Source organism: Haplochromis burtoni, unplaced genomic scaffold (assembly GCF_018398535.1).
Source record: "Haplochromis burtoni strain Fernald_Lab_line unplaced genomic scaffold, NCSU_Asbu1 Contig_319, whole genome shotgun sequence".
NCBI classification, from domain to species: domain Eukaryota; kingdom Metazoa; phylum Chordata; class Actinopteri; order Cichliformes; family Cichlidae; genus Haplochromis; species Haplochromis burtoni.
Genome location: NW_024582680.1, coordinates 498,375 through 521,617, shown reverse-complemented (window position 1 = coordinate 521,617; position 23,243 = coordinate 498,375). Strand labels below are relative to the sequence as shown.

At 41.9% G+C, this 23,243-nt stretch overlaps 1 protein-coding gene across 1 annotated transcript in view; it reads left to right on the top strand.

Annotated features, from left to right (window-relative positions):
- si:ch211-200p22.4 (phosphatidylinositol-binding clathrin assembly protein) overlaps positions 1-23,243 on the top strand; it is a gene marked incomplete in the record, with an annotated part of 103,543 nt that overhangs the window by 23,604 nt on the left and 56,696 nt on the right. Inside the window, 1 exon segment of the mRNA XM_042228350.1 lies at positions 5,152-5,294. Coding sequence (XP_042084284.1) covers positions 5,152-5,294 — 143 coding nt within the window.

Below are 23,243 nucleotides of genomic sequence, written 5' to 3'. Positions count from 1 at the left end.
GGTTTTAGATATCACCCAGGTGTCAACACACCTGAATCAGAATATTAGTTCATTACCAGGCCTCTGGAGAACTTCAAGACATGTTGACGAGGTAATTTAGCCTTTTAAATCAGCTGTGATGGATCAAGGACGCCTACAGGACACCGGTCCTTGAGGCCTGGAGTTGCCTACCCCTGCCTAAAACCAAAGCCTCTTTGCTTGCCTTTCAGATTTGGGGAGTGTAATCATAGATTCATCACAGTGACGAGAGACCTCAAAGTTTGTGATGAAATGAACTTTTCTTAACTTTGAAGTTCATTTCATCACAGACTTTGAGGTCACTTTGAAGTGAATGATTGAAGCAACTACCAATCCAAATTCAATTTTCAATTTAATTGTATTTATATAGCACCAAATCACAACACCTCAAGGTGCTCGACAGCTAAAGATCCGACAATAATCCAGGGAAGACAATCGCACAACCCCCTTTGAGCAAGAACGAGTTAAAAGTGGGAACCAGAAAAAATCCCTTTTAACATTAAGAAACCTTCAGCAGAACCAGACAGCCATATGCTGTGACCAGTTTGGGGTGAGGGGAGGAAGATGGTACAAAAGGCACACAATGATAGCGATCAATGCCCATGATAAGGTTGATTAAAGTATGGACTGATAATAGTTATATTAGGCAACTGGATGGTAAAATTTTCTGCTAGTAACTAACGGATGGTTTCTGAGTGATGCACGATGAGTGAAAGCGGCTTAAGTCTGTTTCTTGTCTCTAGTGTCAGATAAAAGCAGATCTTTAGCCTCTCGTTCAAAAACCCAAAAAAAAAAAAAACCCCAATACAGAACTTACGTCATGGCAACCAAAAGGCCATTTTTTTTTTTTTAAAGCAAGTAGGTGACTTTAGGGTGGCTACGTCAATCTTTCATGCCGTTTGTGGTGAGTCTAAATGAGTAAGGGACGCTGAAGTACTCAGCATAATGAATAACCAATACTTGGCTAACCTAACACAGAACCGGCCACTTCAGTCTCTACAGACCCAGCTTTTAAAGTACACTTGTAATGAGACTTCTGACATTGTATAATGCGCTCTCGTACACAGACTGCTTCAGTCCTCTGTTGTCCTCATCTTGTAATGTGTGGGCGCCAATTAGCCAGGCTACGTTTGTTATGAAACTGTTGTGCAGGTAATTGCTTGTAGGACGCTGACATGTTGGTCTTAGCCTTGCCGTTGAGGGATGATAGACTCAAACTTATGTATTTTTCCATTTGCGGTCAGAATAATTGCCCCGGGGTGTGCTTGCGGGGGAGAAGAAAAAATTGCATCCCCAGCTGCGTTTCTGCTGCAGAGATAAAGCGAGGCGAGCAGCTTGTTGAGCGGTGTGTGGATTCTTCTAAATTGTCTGGATGAAGAGACACTCATGTCTCACGTCTCATAATCTCATTTCATTTATCGATCTCTTCTTCTCGTCCCCCTATTCTTCAACACTTTTCATCCGTTTCCTCTTTATACCTCTCTGTAGGACTCTTGATCTCTCGTCACATCTGCTCGTGTCTCCTTCTCTTTACCTCGTCTTCCCCTCTTTTTTTTTATCTTCATTTCTCAGCCATATGTTTGTCTCAATTGCCTCGCCGTCCCTTTTCTCTCTGTCTCTCGCCGGTCTGGGATCAGTGGCATCTAATGCTTTCCGCTCTGGCTGATTAAGTCAGCACATGTACCCTCTTTTAAATTATCACTCGCACACGTACACACTCATGCACGAGCGTCCCCACAGACCTAATCAGTCCTTCTCTTAGTTCTCTCTGTTTCTCTCACACCACTCCAGACCTAATGAAAAAACATGAGCTCTGCTAAAAAAGAAGGCGAGATGGACAGATGGGGGGGAAAAAAAAAGAGAAACAAGGTAGCAGCAGCAATAATAAAGAAAGACAGAGCAGCAAGGAGACTAATTTGTTAACAAAGACACCAGTCGCTTTCGGTGCCCGCTTCCAGTTCAGAGATATTGTTTCCAGTCATAATGTCATGCAGCGGTGCAGTGGGAGGTGGGGTGGGGGGCTGCAGAGAGACGGAAAGGCAAGGTGAGTCTGGCTGTGAGAGCGTTTTCAGTCCAGCTGCATTCTGTTAGCCACTAAATGTTGTTCTGTTTGGCTAAATGCAGCTGTGCTGTGTTACATTATTCTACTCTCATTTGTATTGACCGCATAGCAGACTGCTTGGTGGGTGTGTGGGTGGGTGTGTGTGTGTGTGTGTGTGTGTGTTAGGGGGGTAAGTGGGAGAGGTAGCATGTTGAGTGAATGATTGATACGGGACTGGGAGTCTGCTGTGGAATGTTACTGTAAGTGTGTGTGTGAGTACTTGAGGGAGATGATGGGTTAAGTGAGTGAAGGTATGATTCTTTATTGAATGAAGGCACGCGTTCGTGCATGTGCGCATGCACACCTGATTATGGTGATGAAGTTCCCCGTCGGGAGTCTCTCCCGCTACAGTCCTCGAGTAGTTTAATGAGAAGCTGTTTCCGTAGTTACCAGGTGTGCGAGCCGGCAGCTTATAACGTCCTGCGGTGAAGAATAAAAGATGGCGAGAGAGAGGCGAAGGAATGAAAGTGGTTGAGGACGCCAGAGAAATGAAACAGAAAACACCCTGATATCTGGTGTGAATGATCAATTTAACCGTGTGTGTCTGTATTGATGTTTGTGCTCGAGAGGCTCGCTGAGGGCGTTGCACGCGGCGAGCGGAGACACTGAATCTGTGTAATAAGCTAGAAGACCTTCAAATCGATCTCCATTTAAAGTGGTAGGAACAGCAAGGTGGGGCCAAGCTGTTAGGTTCTGGTCAGATCATATTAGGCATCTCTTGGGATGAAGTAAAAGCTAAAGAGGATTTTATGCAATGGGGGAAACATCCCTAGCTCAATAAGCACCTTTTATTTATTCTTTGTTTAAAAATAAATAAATAAATCTAGGGCGTCTGTCAGTTTCCTGTTTTCTCTAAAGTGGTAAAAAAAATGTGCATATTTTAAGTGTTTGAAGCAGCTAAACAAGAAAAAGTTGGTGCTCTTCTCTTCCTGGAGTAACTCTTTGTGTGTGTGTGTGTGTGTGTGTGTGTGTGTGTGTGTGTGTAAAAATTATAAACTAGTTTATGTTTAACACATTAGTGGTTGCGTAGGCTGTTTCCTCTTTTAATCAGAATACTTTATTAATCCCTAAGGAAAATTATGTGGGTTACAGTTGCTCCAAGACAGTAACAGTAATAGACTGAACTAATTAAATAATATGTTACAGAATTTACAAATTTAAGAAACGGCACTCTGAGCACCTGTACTGAGGTATCATTGGAATGCTGGTAAAGACAAACATAAACATACACTCATGTCTTCAACCCGTCCGTGCACGCTCAGCATGCCAGGTCACAAAAATTAAGAGGTGCACAACAAGAAATCACTTCCAGATGGCAACAATGTAAATTAAAACGGCATAAATTAACATAAACTACATTTGATGTGGTAGCTTTCCCTGGCAGAGCTTGCTCTGGGACTCGTTTGATTTTATTTTTTGAAGGGCTTTTTAGATCTGTGTGGATGTTTCTCCTGTTTGTATAAAAGCATCTAGTTTCCTCATGCCACACATGCATCCCAGGTCAGACACCTGTTACATAGAAAGCTTTTCTTCTGTTTTTGTATTTTTAATAGACGTATTATTATTATCATCTTCCAAAAATCAAGTACAAATTTATATGTAACAATCGTTGAAACTTGAGTTATTAATTTAACAGCTATTTAAATATTCACAAATCACAACCATCCGTAATCATCCCTGTACAGTTTGGATTTTGCTAATTTAGTCATACCTGCCAACACACCTGTTTTTTCCTGGGTCCTTTAAGGCAGTCTTACAGTCTCCTGCCTCTTAGCTGTTCAACATAGAATTTGTCTTTTCCTCACTGGGCCAGTAGATCAGACTTTCACTGGCCCAAAAAAACCCTTTTGAATTACTTTATATAATAAACTAACTTAATCTCTAAAACATACGATCATTTTCTTAGGAGGGTTTTCAGAAAGAAATGTGTAGCTGGAGGAGTGAATGCTGTGCCCCTCGCCCGCCGCATGTCTTGCTGCTAGAAAGAGACATCATGCCTGCCAGCAGCTTGCAGCAAAGGTTATGAGAAATGCCAAATTGAGAGACCTAAGAAGTTTACCTGTACACAGACAGCTTTGATTTTAGCTGCTTCTTCATTTCCTTGTGCTGTCTGTGTCTGTGTGGTGGATGAAAACAGCTAAAAAGATCACTTTTCTTGACACTAAAACTTTCTGAACATGCTGTTTTATTTTAATGTGAAAATACTGTAGTATATTACTACCCTTACTACTACCCTGTGGTGTAAGAAAAATACATTAATTCCTGATGGTTCATTTCACCCAGTACCCGTGAAAGGTGAACAGATCTGTGGAAATACTGTTTACATATTTTTTTTTCTTAAAAAAACAGCAGCTGGTTGGTCAACTTGCCCAACACATGTTTGTTATGTTGAACCCTGATGATGCCAGTATTGCACAGACTTAACCTGCAAAGATAATCCCACACCTCCATGAATAATGTTCACATTACTGGAGTATTTGCTGAAAGTTAACATTTAATTAACATTAAACTCTAACAAAAAATTGCCTCATTATAAAAATCTAATGCCAGACTTTGGTGGAAAGTTAAAGCAGTGATGTAACACTATATACTGTAAAGGACCTGTTTTGAGATTATTTCTGAGATCTGCCAGTTTGGTTTTTTTATTATATTTTGACAGTCGAAGGTTCAGTTTTCCTCCAGGTTGGGTGAATGAATGACACGTGAGCTTCTGCTAAGATATCGAGAGCAGAGAAGAGGGTAAAGGTGCAGCAGAGTAAGAGTCAAAAGAAGACAAGAAATAGTTCTGTGGGTAGCACCTGTCCTTCAGGCTTCTTTCACTTAAGAATTCAGATGAAATTCGTGCTCTGTTTGTTGGTCCTTGCTGTGTGTCTGCATTTTTTTCTCTCTCTCTCTGTGAAAAGTAATTTGGCATTGTGTCGGTCAGGGTTATCTTTAAAAGCTTCTCATCACTGCTCTTTGTTCTGTTCTCTTGTGTAAGCCTCTCTTCTTCTCTCATTTTGTTGTTTTTTTTTTTTTTGTGTCCTGGCCAGATCTGATCCACTGCACCAATGAGATGAACGTGAACATTCCCCAGCTGGCGGACACACTGTTTGAGCGCACAGCCAACTCCAGCTGGGTGGTGGTCTTCAAAGCTCTTATCACCACCCACCACCTCATGATGTACGGCAACGAGGTAGGAGACATCACACACACACACACTGACACAAACAAAAGCCCTCCAGGGCAGTCAGAGCAAGCTACATCAATAAGTGATATTATTACTCAACCCTGTCTCAACCCACACACTCGTAAATCCGAACATACACAGATTTTAAAGTCTTTTATTCATGTCTGTGCATTGTGATCAACATCAGCGGAGTGGGAGGGTGGCCGACCCGTATGGGACGTAAACAGCATGCACAGTAACTGAGGATGTATATATTGGACACGAGGCGTGAGTGATTGAAGTAGCTGTGGAGCGCTGAGAAATTAATTAGCTCAGCCAGAGGCTAGATGGGGGACGAGGATGGAAGCAAAAGAATAATCAAATAATTTAACTTCATAAAAAAACATGCTTGGAAGCAGGAAGAATAACCCAGCTGGGTCTCTCCATGGGTTTGCCGGCATTCAAAGACAAATCTGAAATGAAAGCCCAAGCAAACCTTTCTTTGTTCATGAGAACTTTTTTTTTCATTAATTATGAGGTCTGATAAGGACCCGTGTACACAAAATGTCAGTTTATATGCAGCAGTACAGATTTTAATAGAGAGATCTGTGTTTATTTTATTAAGGTTTTTACTTAGTGAACCACTTACTGTCCAATACTGAGCTTTTAATTTGGTATTATTTTATTTAGAGCTTATTCACTGAGCTTCTCCTGTTTTTTCTGCTTAAATATCAAGTTTATTTATTTACCTATTTTTGCTTTTTTGGGCCATGTTCTCCTCTCTCATTGTATTTATTTTACTAAGCAGTCTAAGTCATCATTATTGATTGACTTTAACCCTAACCCCAATGGTAGGTTCAATTCCAAATTGAAAGTCGGAATTTTCAGCTGAACCCCGTCAGACTTGGAAATTTGGAGCAGCCGATGGCGGCAGTTAACATAAACATGATTAAAACTGTAGAACTTGTAATCTCGACTGCTAGTGTTGTGTGTTTGTAACTTACTGAAAAAGCCCCACAGAGAGTGCTGACCAGGCTCTGTCCTTGAATGTGCTGCAGCGATGTTTTTAAGGAGTTAAAAAAAAGCATTATGCTTTACTGCTAGTGATGCACGAATGGCTCTACCTTGCTAAGGAGCTAGGGAAATAAACTGGCTATCCAACAGTATAGGATTTTTGCCAAGAAGGCTTGCTACGGTGACAAAATCCTCACTACTTGTGTTAAGTTTGTAATTTTTCCAACTCATCACTCTCAGTCCAGCTGCTGGAGATGTTGATGTATCTGTATGAGACCAGTTGTCAACCATCTGGCAACCGCTGATCACTGCGGGCAGGGCGGGGGGGTGTCACAATCAGACTGATTGTGACTGATTGCTGCTGTCTTTGGAGTGAAATTACTTGCAAAGTGGTTTACTTTCCTGCACCAAAACCCTCTCTGTGGTTGCTTTGGTTGCTAGCACATTGCCTTGGTCACCATACCAGTTGGCATACCAGACGCCAACTGGGCTGCTTACACCACTAAACTACCCGACAAGCGGTAGCAAAACGTGTCATGCAAACTACAGCAGACATGGGTAATCTGCTACCAACGGTGCAGCTTTTTACCTCACCAGCTGGACAGGGAATGCACTCCCCCCCCCCTAATAACCTGTAGTTGCTAAGGGGTCAGTCTCCAGGGCTGTGTGATTGAGGCCTTAACTTTATTTATATATTTTTTTCCCTGGTCATCCAGTAATGGTTTTGAGAAGCACTGCCATAACATGTACTACAATCCTTTGTCCAGGTAAAAGTGTTGTTTTTTTCCCCCTCTTTGTGAAAAAAGAGGTCACTTATTTACTTATGTAGTAAATATATTCATCTTATAGATGGTAATAGAACTATGCAACCACTTTCAAATTCATGCAGTGTACAAAAGTCACAGCTGGCTACCTAACCAGATCTTGTTTATCTCTAGCAACATTATGCGAGCGGAAATGTTGGTTCGCTTGACAAACTTCTTCACCATCTGACATAATCCAAGATACTTGCTTCTGTGAAATGTTCTGTTATTGAGTTAAGCAATCATTAAATCCTGTAATGGCACAAAGAAAATGTGTAAAACAGAGGCAGGTAAAAGCATGCAAGTCACCTTTGTTGTTGATGCATGCAGTGCATATGCTGGTTGTTGCATAAGATGCATTACACAGAGTGCATACAGTGCTGCATAATAGTTCATGACACTGTGTGTTTGTGTCTCATCACTGTTTTTGCTGCAAGTAGCTTGCACATTTGCAGTAAATAGCAGTGGAGGCGCTGCATGAGGTTCATTTGGCGGTTGTGGTTATCATTAATAACAGTGGTTCTCTGGAAGTCACACCCAGTGCAGTTTCTCCTTCTTTGTGGTGAACTCTGCTGTGGTTTTTACCTTTCCGTTTCACACCAACCTTTAAAAATGTCCGTCTTTGACCTAAGATTGTCTCTATGCCCAGAGGTGATGATGTTGTTGGCTTGTAGAAGGACTGCACACAAAAGCGACTCTGCCTCTGCTATGGTTAAATACTCAGAATCCTTCCCTCTGCATTGGTGGAAAGCTATTTAGACACCAGTGCTGCACCAAAAGCTGGCCCTAACTCCTGCCTGATGCTCCTGCTAGTTTCATAATGCTGAATGCAACTTTTCTGAATTGAGTAGTAGATGGTGGGAAAAAAAGGAACCTTTCTATCATTTAGCTGTCTATCACTTAATTATTTTGGTGTAGGGGTGAGGGGTCTTTTCCATTAGAACAGCTTTAAAACCTATGAACATACAGTTAAATGTAAGAAAATCTATATCCTCCCTTATACAGTGGGTGAGACTGGAGTGTTTGCTGGACCAATTCTGGCCTCAGACCTTATGTTGCACGCTCCTGGTTTAGGAAATGTAAACGTTTTGCTTCCAAGCTATTAGCTTAGCTCTCAGTCTGTTGCTGTTATGCAATGTTTTTGCGTAGCGATAATTTGGGAGCTTTGGTAGATTAACTTTGGACGGAGGCGGACTAGTTGGTTCCCCTTTTTCCTGTTTTTTGTGAAAGCTAGCTAGCATGCCGCTTACTCATATTTATTGTGCAAACGCCAAAGTGACATAAATCTCCACTAACTCTCGCTAAGAAAACGAAAATGAGGAAATTCTCTAAAATGTCGAATGATTCCTCTAAAAGAGCAAGCCGCTCTGTGGATTGTTGTCATTCTTCATCCATCAGATATAAGTAGATAACAGTCAGCTATGAAATGGTGGGTAGTTAAGCTTGTTTGCAAATAAACTGTGTACTGTAGGATCAAAAAAAATACCATGCACTTGTACACAAACACTCCCAAACGCCGACACTCCCTGCACCGCATTCCTTTCAATATCAGTCAGTATGGGGAAGCATCGCTTCCTTGTTTTGCCAAGATCAGTTTTGTCCACATTACATAACATTTCCTGTTGGAGGTGCATTGTTTGATTGCGCCAATCTAAAGTTCCTCTGAAAATTGAGGAAGACTTGGGAGTGAGGCAATTGCATTTTTGGTGTTTTGCTAGAAACCTCTTCCTGACTGGCAGTATTTTAGGTTCAGAGCATTAGTCACAATACTCCAGAATTAGCTGTTGCGTTGAAAGCACCAGTGCAGCAGAGACAAACTGACACACTTAAAAAAAAAAAAAAGAATAAGTCAAGACCTTAGTTAAGAGAGACATCAGCAGGTACCTCCATCCTGTTTGATTACTCAAGCTGTGGAAATTCCTGCAACATTTCTGATAAATCAAATCATGCTAAGTAGGTCACTGCAGAGCAGCAGGAAGCGGTTTAGAGGTATTCCCGAACTGTAGGCTGATTTATCTCGGAGCTGTCGCTGTCAGAAGGAACCCGTTTGATGTTGACGTCTCACCTACAGTGATAGCAGCAGCACACTAGTTTCTAATTTCTGTGTTACTAACGAAGAGCTTGCAGTCAGTGTGTCTTCCTGTGTTTATTTCTGCTGTGGCATATTTAAAAAAATCTAATCAATCTTTCTTTATATTACTGTCTTTCCACCTTTTCATTGTCCCCAATCCATCATGGAGCCATAATACTGAAGTAATAGGCATCATCTTTTTGTGTTTGCATGTAAAGACTAGTTAATGCATTGTTGTTGTTTTTTTAGATTAGCTTTGCCTGTACGACCTTGTTGAGAGGTTATTAAATGTGTAAAATAAGAGTGATGCACCGAATCGCTAATAGTAGGGAGATGCACTCCTCCTGCTTTAGCCCCGTGGAGCGAGGCTTCCGGCTGTAGTAGAGACAAGACTGTGTACTCATCAGCCTGCATTCATCAGACCTGTCAGGACACTGGTGCTGACTAGGGCTCAGCGGCCAGGTGTCCCTGCTCCCTCACGGTCGTCCCATCCATTACAGTCAGAGCTGAGAGAAATCCGGCCGTAAAATTAGAAACCAAAGACCCGCAGAATTGGGGTCAATAGACTGTACATTCCCCTTCAGATCAACACTGCTGAGCACTTGCAGCTTGTCTGGCACACTAAAGATGGCCACGTTCGGCTTCTGACGAACGATCTCGTAGTAAAGATCGTGACGAGTGGTGTGAGTCTTGATGTAAAAGGAAATGACATCATGTAGGTTTCACCCTGAAAAGTAATTTCCTTGGTTTTAAAGAACTGCTAATCCCAAAATAATTGCATCTGTCTGGGTTTTCGGGGGCATTATTTAGTCTCCCAGGTACTCTAAGCTGTGCTTATTAATGGATGATCTGATATCCTCGTGTCGGTGTTGTTCCCACATCATCATAATAAATGTTGTTCCAGGTTCAACGGTGCAAGTGACCAATCACATTGTTGTGACGTCCCCCTTTTGTGCCTTTGAAAATACCACCTTAAAAAAATCTACTTCACTTGCGAGAAGAGAAACCGCTTCTGTCCGCCCATCCAGGAACTTAAATTCTTTGCATTTCAGGATAATTGTCTTTAATAAACGGTAAGCATTATACATATTGTCCTTACAGAGGCGGTTTCTCCTCGCAAGTGAAGTAGATTTTTTGAAGGAGTTTGTTTTTTTCCGAGGTCGCGGATGACGTCAGGAGAAGGTGATTGGTCACTTGCAATGTTGAACCTGCAGTAACATGTACTACAATCCTTCACATAAGGTCTTCACTGAGATTAAAACATTTTTTTCTTGTAGGGGAGATCTTTTTGTTGAAAAACTAGCTTTGGCACTACTTCCTTACTTGTGGGGCTACATTTGTTTTTCATACACAATGATCAGTCGTTGCTCATGTATAACTCACCATTCAGCTCAAAGCACACTACATTCACGGTGCGATACCGGCGGTTGCAAAAAGATTGTCTGTAGGATGTGACCTCTGACTTAGACCATTAAGTCATCAGGACAGTGCTTATGGCGGTCACGTCCGATATGCTCATTCAAGTCCATGTTGAATAAAACGACTTGTGGCTGACAAGTCATTAACAATGAGCGTGTGGTTTCAGTCTGATCCACACCTCACTCCTCGCATCCGCTTTCACAACAGCACAGTCATCAGTGGATTTTGCAAATCAATTGGTGATGTCACATTTTTATGCTTTCTAAGGTTTTATGAGTCAGTTACAATTTAGCGTAGTTTCACTGCTAGGTGTGACATAACTGGCAGCACGATGACAGGTAAAGGGAAGAAAAAGTATGTTTCAGCAAAATAATTGGGCAGCTCAGGCCAATGAATGTGCTGTTGCCAAGCAGAATTTCAAGTGTAACTGAAGCAAACAGTTACTAATAGCTTGTGTTTTTCTTGCTATTAATAGTCTATTTTCACGCTTCATATGCTCACCGCCTACTCTACCTGAGCCTGGTTCTGTTGGAGGTTTCTTCCTGTTAGAAGGGAGTTTTCCCTTCCTACTCCAAAGTGCTTGCTCATAGAGGGTCATAGGGTTTCTGTTTTCTTTGTATTATTGTAGGGTCTTTACCTAACAACATAAAGCTCCTTAAAGTGACTGTTGTTGTGATTTGGAGTTATACTGGATAAATTAAATTGAAGTTAAATTAAGACCGGCAGCAGGATGCTGAAGTGCTGCTGGTTGTGCAGGACTCGATAGAATGAGGGGTGGGAATTTAAAAAATAAAAAAATGCCAATGAAAATGTTCAAGCAACAGTAACAAAGATAGTAATTCATGGTAGACCAGAACTTTCCCTCCTTGCACAGTTTGGCGCAACATTGGGCCAACTGACTGACCGGAACTGACCAATCATGTTGTCTGAGTATTTAGTTAGCATTAGCTAAGAAGTTAGCTAAAGCTATTGAAAACGATCAGAAGCAAACCAACATGAGTAACCTAAATTTGACTAACAGCAAACCTAACTTGATTATTAATTTTTGAAATATAACAAATATTAAGACTTAAAGTGCAATTGGTCAGTTGCAATATTGATCCTGAGCCAACATTATTGTGATGATGCCAGAACAACACGGGAAATGTGCCCATTGTTGGCAGCAACTACCTAAAACTACCTGCATACTAACCTGAAGATGTTACAGTTCAATGAATTGGCCAGATTAAACATCAGAAATCATGCAAATAAATGAATGAATAAAACACGATATATTGGACATGTTTCATGAGTACAGAAGCAGGAACACTGGAATGAAGCAAAAATAAATAAAGGTGGTGGTGGTGAAAGACAATGTTTCTGAACTTGTCATTAAGCATCCTTTAGCTGCCATCTCATGTTATCTCGGGGGGCAGTTTTATGTGAGGGATTATGAATGTGTTGCATGAATGAGGCTTGTAGTGGTGTTGAGTGCTCAACTACATTAGAAAATCTCTATATGAGAACTTTAACCTTGTTTGTATTTATAAACCATTTAAAACGTGTCGTTTCTGCTTTAACTCGGCGGTACAGCGATACTACAAGTGTTTGCTTTGCCTTCCTCTGCATCTGTGCTCAACTAACTGTAAATCAGCAGACAGTAATATCTGAGCATATTTAAATTTGGTCTGCTGTTGCATTCGTTGTAGGGTGCAGCCATTTTAAATGCTGCCCATTTTACTGTGGTAATATATTCAGCCCTTGCTTTCAAATCGAATGTGGGAATTTACCATTCGGAGCAAATAGCGGGTGAATTAACTTTTAATTTCTCATCTTTGCCTCAGCTGCCATATTTGTGAAGGGGGCTTTTGGATCGTGATTAGAGTAAAAGTGCATTTTCTCTGTGTGCGTGTGGGTGTGTGGTGGGTATTGATATTCATTCAATTCAATTCACCTCCAGTTTTTTCCGTCTTGCTCAGAAGCTGTGCTGACTCGCTCCCTGGTGACACTGAATCTTGCAAGCGATCAAGAGTCAGTCAATATCTTTGATCACGATTTCACTTCTGTGCCTCTACAAAGCCAATTTGCGAGTATGTCTTGCAGAAACACAGCTGTGGTATTTGGAGTTTCTCCCTCCCACCTCATTGTTTCTACTTCTGGGTGTTCGTGACAGGCACTCACACAGCGCCAGATAAAGTCTGAACTTTCCTAATTAATAAATGCATAGATTAGATTCAGCATTAACCACAGACAGAGATTTGATGTGTGCCTAGGCCTGTCTGACTTTGGTCTCAGTTGTTGTGCCTCTGCTTTCCAAGCCTTTGTATGATGGGCCAATATGTACTAAAAACAACCAGCAGGAAACCCCAAACAATGGCTGAGACAGCCAATTTCCATCGCTTCTCTCCCAATCGGTCCTCCTCTCTCTTCCCTCCAGGGAGGCTGTTAGTCTCTCCTGGGAGCGTTTAATGCTTAGACCACCTAATCAAGGATAAAACTCAATGGAGAGAAAGGAAGGACATAGGAGAAAATAAAGAAGAGAGAATTATGTTCATTAATTACGAGAATAGTTAGAAAGATGAACAAGAATAAGCAAGTGCTTAAGAGAGATGGCGAGTCGAGGGTCATATAGAAGTCAGTGTTTTAAAATTGATTTTTTTTTTTTTTTTAAAGGCTAAAAGCATCTTGTTCAAATGGGTATCTGACACATAACCCTAACCCTAGCCACCTGAATTTCTCATCTTTCCCAGCATTTCTAGCCAATGATTGTCCAAAAACATTTTCCCCCACATTCATTGATCTAAAGTTATCGCTGATAATGCTTACTTTATTTTAAGATTTTTAATGAAGACAGTCATTTTAATAGCATGCCAATTCTAAAACAAAATATTTCTCGGGTATACACGAAATGACCAAAAACAACTCAAATGCAACCATTATCCAACGTGACATAGCATGTAAGCTAACTGCTGTGTCAGCTCTTTGATCCTTTGTGTTTTAGTGATTATGCAAATGGATAAATACTCAGTTTGTGAAACCTCCACTAGAAACAGTCGATTGATCAGAAACCACACACCGTTATCCCAACAAACTAAATAAATAATTGTCATCAGCATCAGTGAGTCTGTGATCAGACCGGGAGCCTGCTATGGTCCGCTTGGTCCGAGTGGCCACGTAAGGAATGACTACTTAGCCACTGGGTCTCCAGCTGCCTGCAGTGGAATAGATAGATAGATAGATAGATAGATAGATAGATAGATAGATAGATAGATAGATAGAGATAGTTGTACAATGTAATACAAAACTGTGTGGTCACAAAAAATAGGCAGGCATGCGGATAAAAAAGGTTTCTCGTGTGAGGATTTGGGACATTATAGTACTGTGTTTATATTAGAGATGGCACGATACCACTTTTTTATGTCCGATATCGATATCATAAATTTGGATATCTGCCGATACCCATATGTATCCGATATATAGTGTTTTGTTTTTAATCAATAAAACTGTTTTTTTGTTTTTTTTTATTATTATATCTTGCTACATTTTTATAAGTTCATACTCAAGTACTCGTACTAAAAAAAAAAAAAAAAAAAAAAAAAAGGGAACCACCCTCTGCCTTGTGATGCTTAATCGACGTAATTGACTTTAATTTAATGCACGTGTATAAAAAATACACAGAAATAAATTATTTTTCCACAATAATTAAATAGATTCAACATCTTTCTTCTACAGAATTGCAGACTGCACAGATGGTATCTTCCCAAAGGAAAAAGTACTATAGCTTACTAGGGTATATTAGACTTAATAGTTACTATATACAGTAATGGACTTCAGATGAAAACTTTGGGTGTAAGATTCAGATAATTATTTATTAAAAGCTAGACATTTTAAATGGGAATAAGAAAGAAAAGTATGTCTTTTATCATATCAGTTTTTTCTCAAATTTCTTGGTAATAACAAACTTATGGAAAAGGAAGACTTTGCCAGGTTAGGCAGGAAGGCATCCTACTACCAACTTGTTCCCATCTGAGGGTGTCCGATACTGATGCTTGACAGATGCATGTGTGAAGTCTGCTTTAGTTTTGGCCTTAGACTGTGCACAGCAATATTGAACAACTACAGGTAGTGAGATGGTCCTCTTTAAAAGACTCATGATGCTTTAGGGGGGCTGGGTGGTAGAATAAGCATACAGCGGTTTGTTTCCTCAGGAGGTGTTTGGTACTCGGCATACTTTTGATTTTGCTGATTCATGTAATATTCACTTGTCTTTTACTGTCTTTTGGTTACTGGTTTAGACTCTAAAAGTACTTTGTCAGGTTTGGGAATAGATTGCAGCTCGGGTTAAAAAGGCCAAAGGCCATATATGACAGATTGGAAGAGAGACCCATCTCAGTATTGCCTAACCTGGTGCGTCACAGCATGGGACCCCAAAGGGCCCCGGGACTTTCCCCTGAGAAGTCAGCGGCTTTGATAAAACGCCAGGTATTTGATTTGTTGGAATGAGAGCAGGCTTTTCCATTTTGTTTGCCCTAAGGTGAGATGGGAGTGTCTGTACCTTGGTTGTTGAGAGGTTTTAATTAAAACCACAAGAAACGTCAAAGGAACATCCATGTTCTTATTAACTACCTGAGAAAAATGACTGTGTACACAGTCGTTGGTGTATCCTCTTGGCACGAGGCGTACACTAGCTTGTGACCTCCCTGAGGCTGGGTGTGTGTGACCTCCTGATCTCGAACTATGGATCTTTTTGCTTTTAAAGCAAAGGGGATAACCACTGTTTATTGCACTTTGGGGAATTATTGGTATTTGCTAACAGTGCAGGTAAAAAAAACAACAACAGGTAGCTTTACTGGGTGAGTTTTTGCAGCATTTTCTTTCTCCATATTTTGTTTTTCTCTTAAACACAGTACAATATCAAAACCCCAGAAACCCAAACCTGTCACACTAAATATTTTCCACAAGTAACAGCCTTTCTGAAAGCCCACATAGTTATTCTTTGCAACTTCAAGAGATGTCACAGCACAAAGATTTGCAAGACCACAAGGTGCTGTATAACACACCGCTGTGAAAACCTTTCCCCCCCCCCGTGTTTTCAAGGACAACACACTCAGAAAATACTACCATCATCATTTCTTCTTCAGGGCAGGATACTTGTAAGTGTCAGCTAGGAAAATTACAGTCTGATTGATTACACCTCAGTGCATCAGGAATCAGGATGGAGGGCCGTGGCTCTGTGCTTTAAAACAGGGTGCTGGAGTAGGATGGAGGGCATTGACGGTGCAGGAGGAAAGGCAGTAGGGAGGTGAGGGAGGGAGAGAGGACACCAAGTGGGAGAGTCATTAAGGACATGAGAGGAGACAGGGACGGTCTGGCGAGGACACCGGTGAAAGTGCTGATGGTTGCAGGACACGCCGCTTTCCCTTTCCTGTGTGTGTGTGTGTGTGTGTGTGTGTGTGTGTGTGTGTGTGTGTGTGTGTGTGTGTGTGTGTGTGTTGGGAAGAGATCTGGGGGGAGTGAGAAAACACTGTGTGCAAAGTTACACTACAAGTCGCCGCCGCTGGTGTCCTAGATAGTGAACGGCCCATTTGTTTTAGTGACGTCACTAGAGCACTACAGTGCCTCAGCACCCTTTGGGATGGCGAGGACGCAGACGGTGGCAGAGATTTAAGCAAAAGGGTGAGGCGTTGTGAGTTCTTATGAAAGCCGGGCGTTTGACCGAGCGAGACGGTGCGGACTGGGAGGAAAATGAACGACAGAAAGAGAGGTGTGGAAATCTGCTGACTCAAGCACTGTGTCGAAGATCATGAGGAGGGAGGATGTTATTTGTGTTGCGTTTTGAGAGCTCGCCATGACTCTTAATAGGGGTCACTAGTGATAATCTGAAAAGCTTGAATGCACACATGAACAAAGTCACCGCACATGTGCTTCCTATCAGCTCCTCCTGCACAGCAGTAAAGATGATTAGTGGAGAGACAGATTGCAGTACACGACAATAGTGTGTGCACGCTTATCTCTTATACCCAAACATCCTATCTTTAAAAAAAAAAAAGGTGGAAACTCCAGGGTGACCCACACACGCGCTGCAAACTTCTTTATGCTCCTTCAGGCAGATAAACAAGTTTTTCCAACTCAAGTAAATTGGCTGCATCTATGTGATCAATAGAAGAAAGCAATGGGCGTGTGTGTGTGTGTTTTGTTTTGTTTGTGTGCCGCCCTCCTACTGGGCTCAGCAGATTCAGCCATCCAGAAACTTGGAGGCTACAACGAGCTCAATAGAGGTTCTCCCAGCCAGGGGTGTCGGCATCTATTTTTTTTTTGTCACTTTTTCCCTGTTCAATAGCGGCTCGGGTTATTGATTTGACATAATGCTGAGCTGATTTTTTTTTCTTTTTAATTCCACTTCCAACTGTAGCCTTATGCATAGCAGGTGTGTCCATGTATGCTAAAAAGATGTGCATGGAGGTGGAGTAAGAGACTCAGCTTTAGGGGCGTCAACCATGGCCTCTGAATCGTCCCAACTCCAATCTGGCCTGCTGGAGGGCTTTGGAAACTTTCCTAGTGACAAAGAGCTCCTCTGTGGCCTTCATATTACACCGAAGTAAACAAGTATTACATAAACATTTAAATAACATCCATCCATCTTCTTCCGCTTATCCGGGGCCGGGTCGCAGGGGCAGCAGCCCAAGCAGAGAAGCCCAGAACCCTCTCTCTCCCCAGCCCCTTCCTCCAGCTTATCGGGGGGAACACCAAGGCGTTCTCAGGCCCGCCAAGAGATAATCTCTCCAGCGTGACCCGACCCCTACAGTGCCTCCTGCGGGTGGTGGGTCTGCAGGAAGATGGTCCCATGTCCCTTTAGTGGGCTGTACCCGCCCGGGCCCCATTGCATAAGGCCCGGCCACCAGACGCTCACCCTCGGGCACCCTCCCCGGGCGTGGCTCCAGAGCGGGGCCCCGGTAACCCTGTCCCGGGCAGGGTGAACTGGTCCCTCAATGGTCTTTTCATATGGGTCTTCTGAATCGCTCTTTGTCTGGTCCCTCACCCAGGACCAATTTGCCATGGGAGACCCTACCAGGGGGCAAAAGCCCCCAGACAACATAGCCCCTGGGATCCCTGGGACACACAAACCCCTCCATCACGATAAGGTAGTGATTTGCGGAGGGGCATTTAAATAACAGGTTCCCATATTCTTCACTATCAACAACAGAAATTTCTATGATTTATAGTGCGTCTATACAAAAATAACCCCAGAAATTGGCAAACACTGAGCTAGCAGAACTTTAGTAACTTTACATATATTTTTCTTACAATTTAAGCCCAGCGAGTCACACTAAGAGTCTTCTTCCATTTACTACAGCAGTGTTTCTTTATCATGTGGAAAAACTGAGATGTACTATTGTACTTGAGCCACTTTTTTATTTTATTTAGATATCGGAAGGATTCCATGTGTGGTTAAACTTAACTGGTTTCACTGGTTTGACATCCCTATTTGAGAGGGTGATTTATGGTAAAATTACTGCTACTGCTATCAAAGCTAACAGTAGGAAATAGCAAGAGTGAGATGAGTAGACTCAGAGTAGAAAAGCGCTATATAAGAACCAGTCCATCTACCATATGAGGACCTTACGGTCTTGTTCACAATTTAATAGTGGGGCATTGATGTGGATGCTCTAACAGTCTGTGGTGGTTGTTTTCTGAAGTCCTGTTATGAAGCTTGAGATGAGTGTTTTCACTGTTTCCTTCTCGGCGTTTTGAAACCATATTTGATCAGTGATCTGCAGATATGAATGAACAATTGTTGGTTGGCAGCTTTGCAGAGGGTCACAAGCCAGTTTACTAGTGCCAGTCTTGTGCTTGGATAAATAGGGAGTGTTGCATCAAGAAGAGAATCCGGCTTAAAATGTTTTCAAATCAAACACGTGTAATCAAGAATGAGATTTCCAAATCAGATGAGTCAAGGCCTGGGTTAACACAGGCAGTCTCCAGTGCTGTTGACAAGCAAGCAGGTTGCCGATGGAAAATGCACTACTGTTGGGCAAAAACAAAGGAAGAGGAGGAGGGCGGAGAAGGCATGTTAGGAGGCAGTGAGAGGAAAGGTAAGGTGGGATGTATGGACTCCAGGCAGGAGGAAGACCACAGAGAAGATTAATGGATGGAGTGAAGGACATGTAGAGGGTTGGTGTGACAGAAAGGGAGTGTAGCACTTCTTGTATTACCAGAGCTCTATTTAAAAAAAGAAAAAAAAAAATCTTAAATGAAGACAAACAGCCACACAAACATCAACTGTTACAAAAAACATCATTACCATTAAGTTATGTCCTGAAAACCCCTCTTAACACAAGGCCTGATGAGCTCTACACCGCCATTAAAGACCACCGCTGTTTCTTCTTCACTGATCATCAACACACCCACAGTGCATCCACGTTTACATGTGTGTGTGGGCACAGTTGCTTGTGAATTGGTCGTGAAGCTCCTAATCTTCCATGAAATGGCAGAAGCCCACGTTTCCAGTCATGCAGTGTGCACACTGAGTACTACCTCTCTTATTTAGCTGCTTTTTTTTTTTTAAGGTAATCTTGTTTTTACAGCATCCCTACTAATTGTTGCACCCTTTCTCTAAAAAGCACTGCCTGTGAGATGCGATTTTTGCTTTTTCTTTCTCCACTAGTTTCCCTTCAAGTGCCAGGTTTAATTAGTAGGACTGTAATTAGCCCTGCTGGTGCCACCACTCTATACTGTTACTGCACTTAAGACATTACATTTAACTCTATCGCTGCTTTTGATCTCTCATCAATGTGCTCTTGCAGCAAAAAAGCAGCAGAGTTCTCAAGAGATGTAACAATTTTTTTATTTGTCTTTGGTATATTTTTTATTTATTGTTATGAAACCTGGTTTTGCTAAAAGAGAAAAACCTCCGTACTCTTCTATTAGGTTTGAACACATTTCTGACAAACTGAATGCATTTGGTAACACCTGGCACGCATATGTAAAATGAGTTGACGCTTATTAGCTACATATACATCTCTCAACAAATTGATGCATTGTTAATTTTTATGAGAGCTAAATGGAAGGTACAGGGGCAGGAGCAGCCTAAGCAGAGAAGCCTGGGCCTCACTCTCACTAGCCACCTCTTCCAGCTTTACTGGGGCAACGCAGAGTTGTTCCTAGACCAGTCGAGAGAGATAATCTCTCCAGCGTGTCCTGGATCTGCCCTTAAGGCATCTGCCTGGGAGGTGCCTAGGAGGCATCCTTGCCCAGATATCCAAATCGACTCATGTGCCTCCTTTTGATGTGGCTTCCGAGTGACTGAACTCCTCACCCTATCGCTAACAGACGAGGCCTGCCACCCTTCAAAGAAAACTCATTTCCATCGCTTGCATCCGCAACCTTGTTCTTTTGGGTACTTCCGAGAGCTTGTGACCACAGGTGAAGGTAGGATGGTAGCTTCGCTTTCCCACCCAGATCTCTCTCTCTCATTCCCACCACTTAACACTTTGCTGCACACTGCTCCAGTGTGAACTGGAGGCAACAGAACACCATCATCTGCGAAAATCGGAGATGATACTTCAAGGCCTCAGAACAGTCTAAATTTAATGTATTGGTGACTAAAACCTGCAGTGACGACTGTAGCTAGGATTATCGATTAAATTGGGAGGTGTAAGAAAACGGAAATAATTTGACTGCAGTGTGCTGTCTAATGACTTAGTGATAAAAACATTTATCACTAGAGAGTAGTGGTTATCAGTGATCCAGAAGTAAAGCAGTCCATGAAAAATCAGCCTCGGCAAGCAAATCATCAGAAGACCAAAATCATCTAAAGGTGCAGTGGAGGTAATACATCCTCAGAGTTGAGTAACGGAAGATTTCAAGCTTTTGAAATGGGTCGTAAGTTTGTTTGCTTGTTCTCAGGTGTCCAATATCATCTCAGACGCCTGAAATAATTTAAAGTCGTTGCAAGTGCCTTTAATTTACATTAACCCTCTGAGTCATAACCCTATCATAGCCCTATATTTTGGAGGTTGATCATCTGGATTATTTGGAAACAATGTGAGTGTCAGAATTATAAATTTCTTTGTCTCAATTGCCAAGACTGAGGAGAACAATGGGGGTTAACAAAGTCCCACTGTGACATAAAAAATTCAGCAGTCAGATCTGATGAAATCGGCTTCAAACCTCTGCTGACTTTGCCCCAAAGTAAGAGTTTAAATAATAATAAACTTTATTTAATATAGCACCTTTCAAAACAAAGTTACGTGCTTCACAAGACGAGATGGAACTGATGAAATGGCGCGCAACTGAGACACGCTTAACAATTGTACAGCATTAAGAAAGGAAAAGTAGCAATACGAGGAAAATGGAAGCAAAACAACATAAACTAATTAAAAATAATATAAAATAATGCAGGGTAGTCACTAGGAAGAGATGGTGACACTAAATAGGATTACAACATAAAAGTAGCTCAAACTGGAAGCACTGAGAAACTGTGCTTATAGAAACGTGTTTAGAAGTGATTTTAAAAGGCGAGCGGGTCTGCGCTGATCTGATTCTCAGGGAGATTGTACCAGAGAGTGGCCACCCTAACAGAAAAAGCTCCCCATCATCTTTAGTCCTCAAACCAAGAGACTGTGGGATGGCTAGTAGAGCCTGGCTGACAGTTGTTGCATTCCCTGAACAAGTTCATGAGAGTTGTTTCTGTCTATGAAGCTACCCTTGGAACAACTCTCAAACCACGTCTTTAACGATATATACTGAGGTTTCAAAACACCTCATTAAGGGTATGCTCTTGCCTTTATGAGGCAAAGAGTTAATATGGTCTCTTGTTGTGCATCAAATTAACCCCGAACAGTATCTGGAGATGAACTGATCAAGTTCCTACAAAGTAGAGTCTTAGTTATCTGCACACACCGGCACGGCTTTCAGTTCAACGACTGGGCGCTTCTTCTTGCTGACGCACTGCTGAGATTCACGGGTAACTTCTTTCTAAAGTTATCGTGTTAATAAAACAAACTCTGCTTTTTTCTTCAAACTTTTGTGCAGTTCTGAGCTTCAGAAGAGCTCCGTTACCTAACAATGTCTGCTGAGAAAATGAACTTTGGCTTGAATGATGTTTCCACTCCTCAGTTTGAGTACAAAGAACAGCTCTGGATAGACCCGCTGGAGGAAGTGTGAGACTATCCCAGCTACGACACTCTTTGCACTCGTAGTTCCCGACAGATAAACGTCAGGAAAATTAAGTTGATCCTGAAAACTGTATTCAGGTCGGTGTTTCAAACGGTGACTCATGTTGCTTGGCTTCCTCACTGACCTCCAGACATACTCATCATCCACCAAGACACGACTGTTCCCGTGAGGCGAGGAGCCCACACACGATTAGCCTTGTCACCTTGTAGGCAATGCTATCACACACAGGCACGCACAGATGTGCAGCCACAAAAGTTTAAGTGCGGAGAAATAAACATATATAGATGTATTTAATCGTATCCCTTAATCACCCACCCGACGTGTCTTTGTGACTCAGTTCCTTTCACACTTTGATTGGATTTGGAGGCTAAATGGTTGATTGCGTAAGAGAAGGAGAAATATAGGGTTGGAGAAAAAGGGAGGAGGAGGAAATTGAAGAAGGGAGCAGAATCCTGGGAAAGATCTGGACTAGTAGCAGGCCTTTTTTTGTGTGCGCGCGTGTGCTCATGTCCACGCGTCTGTTTCCCTCCCATGCGTTTCTGTGCTTGCATAAGAGCAGCTTTCATTCAACACAGCCCGATCACGACTCATTCTTCGTGTGTTAGTCACCACCTTTCATGGAACTGGGCTTGCAGTCAGTTCTGACGATTTTGTGCATGTGTGTGTTTTTCACAGAAAGTCAAATTGAGCACAGCAGCCAAAAATAATTCCCCCGTGGACTCCCTGAACTCAGTCTGGCGATAAGTACGCCTAACTGCCTCTTTTTTTTTATTCTCTACAAACAGGTGTTAAAATATATATATATTTTTACTTTATTTCAGTCAGACACTCCAGGCTGCCTCCTCCCGGCTGAAGTAGCCCTAAAGCCAGAAAGTAAATCCAAAATAACCAAAGCTGTTTGTACTGGGCCTGAAAGCTGTAGAGAAGATTTCACTACAAGGATCAATGATTCCTGTGCCGGTTGACGTGGTTGTTCATTGACTCTCTGTACACATTGGCAGCTTCACAAAGAGATGAGCAGTAAATCTTTCAACTTCACTGATATCATATAAGGTGACCTCAGTAAGCTGCACAGAGCACACTCGTGTCTACCAACCAGGCCGGTTTATTTTTTAATTTTTACTTCTTTTTTTTTTTTTTGTAATGCCAAAGGGAGACGAGATGAAAAGGGTCTGTTGGCAGATTACAGTGCTTCTGGATTTGAGCCTCAATTCACCATTATTTATTTTATTTAGATACAGAAAAGTTAAAGTTTGAACTTTACTTGAACTCTAATCTGAAAATCAGATGTTTTGACAGCACTGCCCTCTGGAATTGGTATACATTTTGGTAGATTTTTGAGTTTTTCCAAACCTACACTGGTTGTCTAAATAGCTCAAGGTGAGAAATTGAACTGGATTTGACTGTTTTCTCAACTGCCTTTAATATCGCACTCGGAGATTAAAATGAAATTGATTTCAAGTTGAGTTTGCATGTTCTCCCCGTGTTTGCGTGGGTTCACTCCGGGTACTC